Genomic DNA, 12,294 nt, shown 5'->3' with positions numbered 1-12,294 from the left:
GACATGGCCGACCTTGGCCTCAGGGAGACATCCCCCCTGCCTCCCCTAACCACCCCCATACCCCCTAAAAAAATTTTAAAACACCCCTCTAAAAAAGCCCTTAATTTCATTTTTTTCCTGTCTGCTGCATACCACCTCTCGGGGCTCCACACCCCTTCATCGAGGCAGGCCCTTGGGATTGTACTGGGCCAGGCCTGCGTGAGGGGGGAATCGCGCAGGACCAGCAGATCTGTCCTGGAGTACATTCCGGGTAAAGCGATGGGTCCGGCAGCAGGGAACCCAAAAAAGGGGGGAAGAAAACAGTCCTCGTGGAGTTGGTCAATTTAGGGAGCCGCTCCCCAAGCCCCCGCCACGTCCTCCGTCCCAGCAAGGTCTTCTACTCGGGCGAGTCCTTCGGACCTCCGCCGGGCGAAGGCCCTCCAACTCCCCCCACCGGAGTCTTCCATCCCAGCCAGGTTCTTTGATAGCGGCAAGGAATGAAGCGCTCTGGGGGTCTGCACACGAATTCCAGGGATAGACTGTATCGAATGGTCTGACGGACCCAGGAATCTGTGGTGATGGCTTCCCACTGGTGGGCAAGAGCGCCAGTCTGTCACCTATGGAGGGGGTAGCTCGGGAGTCATTTGGATCTTCTATGAGGGTGACCCCCCCTCGAAAGGGCCGCTTGCTCTGGAATTGTTATCTGGGTCTGGGGCCGGTCCTCTCAGCCGGGCGATCCTGTCTGGCCGTGAAGGGGCGGGGAGGCTGAGTGGAGCCCAAGCCCATTCCTGGCCGAAAGGACTGCCTGCGCACGTACGGGTTAGCGCGCCTGTCGGCCCGTTTGTGAGGTGGACCAACACCTTCTGCTTGTCCTTATTTTTGGTCAAATAAGGACTCAGAGCTTCTCCAAATAGTTGACCACCCTGATAGGGGGCCGTGGCTAGATGCCACTTGGACTTTGGGTCAGCTTGCCAATGTTTTAGCCATAGCATCCTTTGTGCTGAGACGTTGGCTGCTATGGACCTGGATGAGAACCTGGCTGCATGTAGTATCGCATCTGAGACATACTCCGATGCTGCAACGAGCTTGCTCAGGTCTTGTTGGGTACGTACCTCCTCCGGGGGAAGTGTGGCTTGTAGTTGACGGAGCCAGAGTAGGGACGTCCTGGCAAAGAAGGATGCACAAGTGGCAGCTCTAACCGCCCACGCTGCTGCCTGGTGAGTCCTGCGGAAGGCCAGTTCCCATCTCCTGTCCTCAGCCTTTAGCGCCTCTGCCATATCCCCTGACACGGTGGACGAGGACAAGAGGGGGCCAAAGGCTTCATCCACCATTGGCACCATTAAGGTCCTCCGCCAAGTCTGGCGCTGCGCTGAACAGTTTCCTGTCCGTTCCCCCCGGGGGGGGGAAGGTGCCAGGTGATACCCATTGCTTCCAGACCACGTTCCGAAAGAGTGCTGGACAAGGAACGTGGTACTGAGTTACGACGGGCTCAAAGAACACCCGGTTTGAATCTGAGCTGTGGATCTGACTGAGGGGTCTGGTCACGGCCTATGTTGGCCGTCGTACTGGCCCTGCGGAGCAGTGGCAGGAAAAGGGCCGGATTGAATAGACCTCCAAATGGTGGAGGGTCTGGGGGAGGGTCTTCATCCTCCCACCATGACGTCAGGTTGGTCCTCCCCCGAAGGAGATGAGGCCCTGCTGAGAGAGGACCGGGACAGTGAAGAGGGACCCGGGTACTCAGGTGCACCTGATTGAAAGAAGGATGGGGACATGGAAGCCATGGACTCGGGTCTGAGCACGTGGTGAGACCTGGCAGCAAGCGCCCGGTCCACCGCCTGGGTGATCAGGGTTTGGAGACGGTCTTCAGAAGGTGAGCCCTCGGGCTCGGCTACCCTGAGTCCAGCCGCTGTGGGGGTAAAAGTGGCCTCTCGAACCGAATGTGAGACCCGCGGTGGCAATGATGGTTGGTGGGTCATTTGGAATTGATCCACCCGAGAAGAGAGAGGGTTTGCGGTGGGACTCTCCTCCAGAAACCAGACCCCTTGAGTACAAGTCAAGGGCCCGAAAGGGAGATCAAAGTCCACGTGCTCTGTCTGCTCCACCTTCGCCCTGGCCTGCTTCTGCGCATTGGAGAATTCCTTCTTCAAAGCCTGATGCCTTCTGCTAGTCTGTTTCTCTGCCACTTTTGAAGGCTTCTTTCCAGAAATGGTCTTGGCCTTGGCTTTGATCCTGCCTGCCGCCTCCTGATTGGAGGATTTCTGCCTTTTATGGCTAGTGGATGGGGAGGCGGTGTTCTTGGGTTGAGACACCGTGGAGTCCTCCATCCTGGGATGAGCTATCTCAGGGGTACTGAGAGCGAGCTCTGTAGGGGATCAGTTGGCGGTTTAGGCTGAGCAGGTGGAGCAGGGGGTTGCCACGGCAATAGTTTGTTCCGCCCTGCTCCCCTGGCCACCCGACTGGTGAGGGAGGCAGACTGTCCCCCTATTTGGGTCTGGTCGGGTCTACGGCCACAGCAAACCTGCTTGCACGTAGAGCTCCTGGTAATGACGAGGTGTCTTCACGCTCGCCTGGCGGGTTGGATCTAGCCCGCTAAGGGGTGGCCAAGTTAATGAATTGCACCAGTGAGTGCCAGTGATGCAGCTCAGCGGCGATGGCAGGCCACATGCACAAATGGCAGCAGCACAGGGCGCTGGTAATAATGCAGGCTGGCCTGGTAAGCGTGGGCCGGAAAGGCCGAACGACCCCAGCTGTTAAAAACCCAATACAATCCTAGGGTTGCTTTAACCGAGGGGATGGAATAGAATTAAGATCACGTGAGAATAGGCCGAAAATGGCCCCAGCTGCAAGACGGGCCACGGCCTAAGATGGCAGTTGCCCGATCGGCCTGCGAGGGAAAAACGGAAGGCTGAAGATACGGAGTCAATAGGGGGTTCTCAAAAACCCCGCCGGGAACTTACTCGGCTGCCGCGACTCTTTCCGGTAGCCAAAAAGGCGACTGGAGCACTCCAGGTAAAAAAAAATGGTGGCCGCTTGAAACGGCAGGAAAGGAGCCCTCTGGGTCAAAAAAAATGGCGGCCGCTTGAAACGGCAGGAAAAGGAACCCTCCGCCTCCGTGATTCTGCAGTGTCTGTTGAGGCACTGCTTCGCGCACTTACTCTCTTTAAAAAGGATTCAGCCGAATGAGACCTCCGCCAGGAGAATCCCCCCCCCCCGGGAGGTTTGAAGAGCCTCGGGCTGCAGTGCTGATCCCAGCATTGCAGAATCTAAGTAAAATGAATGAAAGTAGAACGAAAGTCTCCGTTCTCTTTACGGACCCAAAAGAAAATTTTTTTTAACCTCAGACTGCAGCGCTGATCCCAGCGCTGCACAATCCAAATGGGACTGGATGGAGGGAGAACGGAAGCCTCTGTTCTCCTTAGGAGTCTAAAAGAAAAAAATTTGTCTATCTTCAACCAGTCATTCAAAGCAGTGCTGATCCCAGCGCTGCTGAGAATGAACATGGATGTTATAGGAGAATTCACCAATTGTAAGCTCTATCCTACCTCTTTCTGGGAGTCAAGATTGCCACGTCTTGTAGGGCTGGAGACCAGGTCAAGACTGGGTGTGTCCTAGCCCAGGACAGGTGTGGCAAGTTTGGCTGACCTGGTCTGAATGGGCAGGAAGGCAGAGCTAACCCATTGGTGGATTCTCCATCTCCTGTGCTAGAGAAACATAATATCACACTTGGAGATGAATGTGCCAGAATTTAAACCACTGCAATTCTTATCTCTGGATTCTGCAAATTGGAAAACAACAGCACATAACGTTCTTTGATCATGTTTTAGAAAAAAAAATCACTGTTCCAATACCTAGATTTTTTCTCCCCATTTGGATTCGGTCTAAGGACTTCCAAATAAAAAGATACAGAATCTATGCAATTTTTGAGTCTTGTCTCTTACAGTAGTATAGTGCCTAAAGGAAAGGAATTCCTATTCCAATCCCGAGTAGCTAATTAAATGTAACTGAAGTGAATGCAGATTTATTTTTACCAGTATTTTCATTTGCATTGAATTTTAAATTCTAGCTTGGTTGATTGAGCTTGGAGGTCTCTCTTTCATAAAGAGCTTTGCATTTTGATGGTGAGGAAAACAGTAAAACAAGGCAGAAATGACACACCGTACTTGCCAATCCAAAATTAGAAAAAGCTGATTGATACATACATCCCATTCCCAACATAAATAGTTCTTCCCAGAATGGAGCTCTAAAATAAGAATGCTCTATCAGAAAAGATCCTGATCCCTGGAACAGTCTAGATAACAGACGGAACTCATAGCAAGGATTTACCAACAGAAAAGAGCAAAGAAGAAAATGGGAAGAAGCACTGGCATGGGGGACATAGGATCAGGTCCCTGAGTGCTAAGATTGGTAATTAGGCTCAGAAACATACAGACTATCATGGAATGCAGACTAATGCAACCTGGAATACTTTCCTGCTTTGTCTATATCAGGTGCCAACCTGTAGAATTCAGCACTTTTCCAATGTCTAGGAAGAGCCATTAATTTAATAGGAGGATGGATAGGATTAGCTTAGTTTGGCTGCCAAATTCTAGACAACTATTATACAGCAGTGTTATCTACTGGCTATTTTTGCATTTTAGATGTGGTAGCCAATGGTTACAAGATCAAGGAAGAAAGAGGAAAAGTGTAAAATAAAGGAGATAAATGGTAATTCGGGCCACAGCTATCATGGATGGGAGTCTCAGATCACAAGACTGAAACCTCGAGAAGCTACATGCTACATTCTATAATGTCAGAGGAAATGTTAGCCAAACCCCCAAGCATCTTAGGTCTGGGTTTTATCAATATTCAATCTTGCTTGTATGTAGCCTCATCAAGCCTGAAATTCTGCTTTAACTATTGATCTTTATTCTAGGAAACATGCAGCTGGCACTAGTATCATTAGCCTATGTCATTCTGTGTCAAAACAAAGTATTGTATGAATACCATTCCAGGTACAATCCTGTTCAAAGGATTTCCATTGGGCTAGGATTCTTGACAACTGCCGCAAGTTCAAATAGGTAATACTGGATGTGACACCAAAAGTATGATTCAGAAGGAGACAGCTTGGTGAGCATCTCCAAATTACCTTGAGGTGTTTCTGCAATTGGACTTCATGCTGCCGTGTTAGGTGCTCATGTTGCTTCTGAAACTCGGCAAAGAGCAGCTGCTTCTGCAATTGCTGTTGCTGTTTCAGAGCCAGCAGTTCCTGCTGCAGCTGCTGCTCCCGGACAGTTGGGTCCATAGTGGGCACATTGGATCGGGAATCCATCCGCAAATCCACTGGGCTGCTGTTGCTGTTGCAAGAATTCTGCATCACCATGGGAAGAACCGGCTTCAAGTCCATAGCTGGAGATTAGAAAGAGAGTTCATGATTGCAGTAGAACAATTAGCAACAAAGAGTGCTGAGATCATGGCCTACGTGTGCACGTTTGTCTATCCTTAAAGAAGAGCCTTGCAGCAAGTAGAGTACTTCTGTTTGCATGATAAAACTGTCAAAGACAAACTTCATGGATATACTATTACAATTTTATGCACATCAGTAGCTAAACATGATTTGTTGTTTATGAAGTCTACAATAGAATAGAATAGAATAGAATAATAACTTTATTGTCACTTTGAATGTACACTAATCAGCGTACATTAAAATGAAATTTTGTTGCATTCAGCTCTCAAAGGATCACCATCTCCAATACACACTACATAAATATATCAAAAATAAATAAATACAGAATTATGCATATACCCACGTATATTATATGACACAGAGAAACAACAGTCTAGTTCGAGTTATGTATACATGTGCATGGCGAGAAAAACAAATCTTGCAAGTTTACCAGACGGATGGCATAGGGAACACTGCCATTATCTTGGTTGCTCCAGTGTCATGGAAGGTTGATAACAGTCTGGATCCTTGGGAAAGGGTTTGAGAGTTTGTTTGTGGCTGACAATAACAAGTGGGAGTCACAACAAAATATTATATTTCAGATTTTCAGCTAGCTACCCATTTTTTTTTCCAGGATTGATTCAATATGTTTACAACTTTTTCCTCTACTGAGTAATCATGTCCTGTTCAATGACCAAGTTCTACCCTATCATAGGATTAAAAATAAACGTATTTTTTTCTTCTTAAAAATTTTGCATTTCTGAAATATTAAAATCCCTTTAATCCTGCTGATAACCCTCTTATTTTGTGTAGATTATGTTGCTTGACTACCTAAGAATCAATGGTTAGGTTATAATTTAGAAAGTGGGAGGAAAAGCCATTTTTGCTGCTATTGCTAAATAATCAAAGAAAACATCTCTTTACAAAGAGCAGATCCTATTATCTTTTGCCCTCATTATTTCATGCTTTTAATAGCCCTTGTGAGATTGCTTACAGTATTATACTGAGGTGCTCCAATCACATGGCTGAGCAGACATCAGAATTGTGGATTCAGAAATTCAAGACAAGGAAGTCAAAGAGGCTTGGAAATAAAAGCCACAAGTAGATTGAGTTTCAATATCTTTATATAACTAATACCCCCCCCAAAAAAAGAAATTTCCTTTAAAATCCTTAACTATGGTCTAGGAGTTCAATGTTATCATTATAGGGACATGATATTAATGAAGAACGTATTTAAAATGAGTTTGTATTTTTCCTGACCTCCTTTCATGAAGATGGGCAGACAAATTAAATATTCAAACGTACTAATTTTCATTACTCCAAAGGAGAACACTAATAACTATGCTGCAAAGTAAAAATTTATTTATTATAAAATAAATAAAAAAATATTTGCAAGATATAGAACAGACGCTAAACCTTCCATGCCTACTGCAGAGATTTACAATCCAAGTCGGTTGTAAATGTCATGCCAGTCTCAGGCATCTGGCATCTGTTGAGGGGTTTAACATGAGACATATCACAATGAACGGATGGATGAATATTTCAAGGTTCCAAAGAAATCTATTCATAAACGGATGCCAATTTCCAATTAGCACAACTTGTTTCTAAGACTATTTTGCCAACCATTGCCAATGTGTTGGCTTTTTTATCTACCAACATTTTAGGATGCCTGGACAAGAGTGCCACAAATTCTCCCACATCTTCAGTCTTTTCCAAGTCTAAAATCAAGACGCGGCTTCCTAAATCAATATGAAGATGTAGATGAAAATATGATACTTATGAACCAGACATAAGGATCATCTTCAGGGATATTCATCTAACCAACTTTTGAAGGTTTGTTTAAGAAACTGTGCAGACACACAAATTATTGGTTTTCAATGTTACCATTTTACACATATTTGGGCCTTGATTCAAAGGTCTGGAAAAATGACACAAGAAGTATTCATCACAGATAAATCTTGTAAAATAAATCTCTTGGTGGCCTAGGCCACATGTGTTGCAAACTGAGATGGCAGCAAGGACTGCTATTTTTGAAACTTCCTATTTATGAAAAATTCTCTACAAATAAAAATTTGTGTCAAAAAGCAGCAAGACAGCTATTGCTCATTTGTTCTGATTATGTTTACTTACAGAGTTTTGTGTTATTTTTTTTTCTAAGGAAGCACTTTGCAAAACTGTCTCCTTCACCACCAGTAGAAAATCTTACCTCACTATCTCAGTAATATGTACCCTAGCCCAGATGTATCAACAGACTGGGCTTGGGGAGGGAAGAAATTTAGATGGCAGCTATTCCCAGGCAATCAAAGCTCTATCCTTTTTTTACACATGTGTATTATGTGACACACATAATAAAGCGGCAGAGCTTCAATCACACAGTCATGACTGCCATCCTGAACATTCAGACACACTGACACTTTCAGATTAGACAATAAAGAGAACCAGTTGAAGGCAAAAGATTTGGGGGGGAAATTAAAGTGTGGTTAACTGAGCTCTATATCTTTATACACTAAGAGGGTTGCTTTTAAGAGAAGTGAGGGAAATCCCCAGCTAATTAAACTTGTGTATCTCTAGGAACTATGTAGGACAAAACATATTTAAAAATAAAGTTTGGCATTTCCTTCCAAGATTTAGGGCTTGCTAAGGATACTACTTTGTCCTTAGTTTGTTAAGTCCTAGGGGTTGCTAAGGACAATACCGAGCAACCCAAACCTTGGATTCCTAAGCCTGCAAACATAATTGCAAAACTTTAATGAAACAATATGTACCTCTATCAGCACAGAGAATTCCTTAGAAAAAAGACCAATCTCAGGTGGACATAAAACAAAAATAGCATGGCAAGGTTCATCAAAGGACAGTTTTCAAAAATAGGTATGAGTTTATACATCAGTAAAGACTGTAATCCACTGGACAGGGGCAAAAGAAATATCATCTAACCCCCAAATGATGGATAGATTGAAACAACCTGCATCTGGAAGCAATATGTCTCCAAGCTAGGTGGGATCTCAGCATGTTGGCTGCAGAAAACAGATGCTTTTCCAAAGTAAGAGCTCGTGATGTGCTTTAGTTTAAAACGTATTGTTACTCTGGCTCAAAATTATCAGCATATCAGAGGACAGGTATGCTTAGCCTTGAAATGTTATCCCTATAAGATTCTCAGCTTTGCAACATTAATGAGCAATAAAAGGAAATATTAAGTGCCCTTCTAGGATTCAGGTGGAAGGCCTTTTCAAGCAGAAAACACAGCTTTCAAGCCTCAGTGCAGAAGGAGAGGGAGAGAAGGAGAAGGAGAGACACAGAGAAGGAGATTTCTCACAGATTGGCAACTTGAGCAGAACTCAGCACTACTTCTGCAGCTTCATTTGCACTTCCCAAAGTAACACTGCTACTGCTACAGTTCACACTCTTCTTTTCTATATCTGAGTGACTTGCAGTCGATTTGGCACATTGTGAATGAACAAGGGCTATGGTGACTCATCAGATACATACCCTCTGTTTTCACTGCTGTTGTAAAAAAGCACAGTCTGTTTTATTAAGTCACATGTGCATATCTTCTGGGTGTATGTGCATATGTATATGTGTATATATGCGTATGTTTATAGAACTCCGCATCACCGTTACCATCCCAAACAAGATGCAGCAGCCTAGAATAGCCCCGCACAGAGAGACATGGACATATAGTATCAGTAGCTGAGAAATCAAGGACACAAATCCTACCATTCAACCATCCTTTTCTGTGATTTTGTTGTAATTATAAGCAAGAGGGTTGGAGCAGGGGAGAAAAGCCCACAAATGACAGCAAGAAAGTCAGGAACTACTGTAAATATAGATGAAGCCAAATAACAGCTGTTCACAGAACAGAAAGCAAGGAGATGAAGAAAGGACAGTTAACCCAGAGGTGAGAAAGACAGATGAAAAGGAAAAAAGAACTCTTGATTGATTGTTCTCAAGTTTTAATGCTTCTTGAGACTCTTGTCTGTCAAGCAAAACAGAAGTGAGAACAAGAGCCCTGAAAAGTTTTAAAAAGCATAGAGAAAAATAGAGTATTTACACTTGAAAAGTAGAGACATACTAAATACCAATATGTTTTGATTAAAAATTTCCAAGGCAGCTGCAATAAAATGTTAATGTACATGTGACAAACAAGTAAAACCAAAGCCAAGCTGTTTTAAAAAAAATTCTCAAGTAAATAAACAAAATTGTGCAATACAAAGAGTGCTGTTAATAGCTTGTAGTTATATCCATTGAATATAGCATCCAATTTTAACTCTGTCACCATAGTTATTAATCCCACATTTTTTTCAAATTGTGGATCCAGACTTTGGGAAAATAGTGACCAACTTTGCAAAAGGAGTTTATGTCACAATATTTTTTTTAAAAATCTGATCTGACTTTTGCAGGCAAAGTGAAAACATCAAACTGGGTTTGGGCATTGGTCCTCATTTTGCTTACGCAGATACAGTAGGTAGTTGCTGTCCTGCAGTTTCTTATGATAATACAGATTAACATTTAATCATTAAAAGTAGTGTATTTATTTCCTAACTAATCATAGAACCATTAATAATGTATTATTATTAATGATACATTAATGCAAATTAATGTATTATTTTAGTATTGCAAAGTTTGAAAAGTAATATATTAATTGATTAGCTGGCACCACTGTGGAGGGAGGATCTTGTTGGGGTGAGATTAAGATTAAGAAGAAAAGTCTTGCAAATGCCATCAAAATTCAGCATCTAATCCACTTGGCAGTCTACCAGAAGCTCAGAAGCAGAACATAAGGCAACCGATATTTTCCAATATTCTTGCTCCACAATATTTTTTAAAGTTTTTAATTGATTTAAATATAGGCAATCCCAGACTTTCAACCACAAGTGGGATTAGAATTTCTGCTGCTAAGCAAGGCAGTTATTAATAAATTGCACCTGATTTTACAACTTTTTGCCATGGTTGTTAAACAAAACAGTGCAATTGTTAAACGAATCAAGTGGCTGTTAAGTGAACCTAGCTTACCCCATTCACCTTGCTTGTAAGAAGTCACCTGGGAAAGTCACAAATAGCAATCATGTGACTTCGGGACACTATAACTATCAAAAAAATGTGCCAGTTGACCACATTTTGATCATATGACCATGAGGATGTTGCAATAGTTGTAAGAGTGAGAACAGGTTGTAAGTGACTTTTTTCAATCTTGTTACAACTTCGAACAGTTGCTAAACAAATGATTGCAAGTAAAGGACTATTTGTAATCTTACCCTCAAAAGATTCTACAGGCATGTAATGCAAAATAACTGATGCTTCCAAACACAGGTTGGCTGAGCTAAAAAGTACAGAGAGTGCAAATCATAAATATTTTTACCCTTGTAAACAAACACATATCATATCTACATATTGTACACCTTTTTGTCCCACTGCTAAAACAGTGTGAATTTTTTTGTAAGGTGGCAGTTGCCAGGCAACAAGGGGAAATAAATTCAATCACATGGATTCAACTGCATCAACAACTCAAACTCAATTCCAAATAAGGAACATTGCCCAGCTTCTTGGACAATGAGGACAAAGCTAGAATCAGAAGCTGGCACTGTTAAATATCTTTCAACGTTTCAAAGGAACCATTCTGAATTCAAATCACACTGTTCTGAATGAGGCATATTTGTTTGGATGCAAAAATACGCTGTTCCGTTCATTTTAGAGGTGGTTTGACTTATTTTCATTTGAAACTAAGCATTTCAAGTTCAAAATGACTCAAATTCAAAATATTGAACACATCTCTACTGACCACATCACCTATTGTTCCTCCTCCTCCACCTCTGCTCTTAATGCCTATTTACCTGATATCTCTGGACATGAGAATGCAACAAGGGCAAAATGAATCAGCAGCATCCTCCATCTGAGCAGCAATAACCCTTGGGCATGGAGGGAAACCGCTAATGAATGGACAATGGTAAAAAGTCCATTCAAATGTCAAAGCAAGGGCCATTTTGCTAGAATCCACACAAAACTTTGCCTAGGATTCCCTTATTTGTAGTAATGTCATCAATATTAAATTGGGAGACTCTTTTATTATATTGCAATGGTCATCCAGAATCATGCAACATAGAACCTTTCTCTAAGGAAAAAAATATATATCAGTGCTGATGATAGAACTGAAATTTCCACTACATCAGAGGTTAAAATGGGTCAAGAGACTGCCCACTTTTCCATCTTATAACATTTGTAGCAAACATTTCACTTCGAGCAATGCTAAAGTTGTTCCTAGCTACTAAAGACTTACAAAAGACTGGAAAACAAAAATGATGCCCTTGGTCCCAAAGAATAATTTGCCTACTATTCATCTCCTTTTTATTGAATTTTCAGAAAAACATTACTGAAAACACATTATTATTTCAGATCTTTCAAGACTAAACCACAGTTTTAGTTTTCCATTTCCACAAACCCTTCCCAAAGCAGAACACTAACTTGCCTATATGAATGACTTTTACCCATAGGAGAAACTTCTACAGAAACCTCAGGATGGACGGAAACTTCAGGCCTAATCTAACCAAAATTTAGAGCAATCTTTTCCAATCTGGTGCTCTCCTAATATACTGTGTGTAAGTTCCATGATCTCCAATCAGCCTGGATCTATGGCCCTCTAAAAATTAAACTTATTCCAAGTTTAGGAGAAAGAAATGGTAAACATGTGAGTTGATTATAATATGCTAACAAAATAGATACTTAATAAACCATTTTAAAAATAAGAGGGGAAAAAAACAGATTCAAAGAAGAGTTTATGTCACAATAGTGTCCTTTTCCTGAACTTTTGCAAAACACCACTAAAAACTCTTGTTAGCTTGCTCTAGAAACAATGTTGACACTGTGACATCCAAAGTGCGTAACATACTTATATGACTCAA

General features: G+C 42.5%; 1 protein-coding gene across 1 annotated transcript in view; it reads right to left on the bottom strand.

Annotated features, from left to right (window-relative positions):
* Positions 1 to 12,294, bottom strand: part of LOC107282382 (histone deacetylase 5) — an 86,280-nt gene that overhangs the window by 15,193 nt on the left and 58,793 nt on the right. The window contains exon 3 of the mRNA XM_015810152.1: positions 5,105 to 5,364. Within this exon, the coding sequence (XP_015665638.1) occupies positions 5,105 to 5,364 (260 nt within the window). The remainder of the gene's footprint in view (positions 1 to 5,104; positions 5,365 to 12,294) is intronic.

Source organism: Protobothrops mucrosquamatus, unplaced genomic scaffold, assembly GCF_001527695.2.
Source record: "Protobothrops mucrosquamatus isolate PMUCROS unplaced genomic scaffold, P.Mucros_1.0 scaffold7, whole genome shotgun sequence".
NCBI lineage: Eukaryota > Metazoa > Chordata > Lepidosauria > Squamata > Viperidae > Protobothrops > Protobothrops mucrosquamatus.
This window is presented reverse-complemented; position numbering and strand designations above follow the sequence as displayed.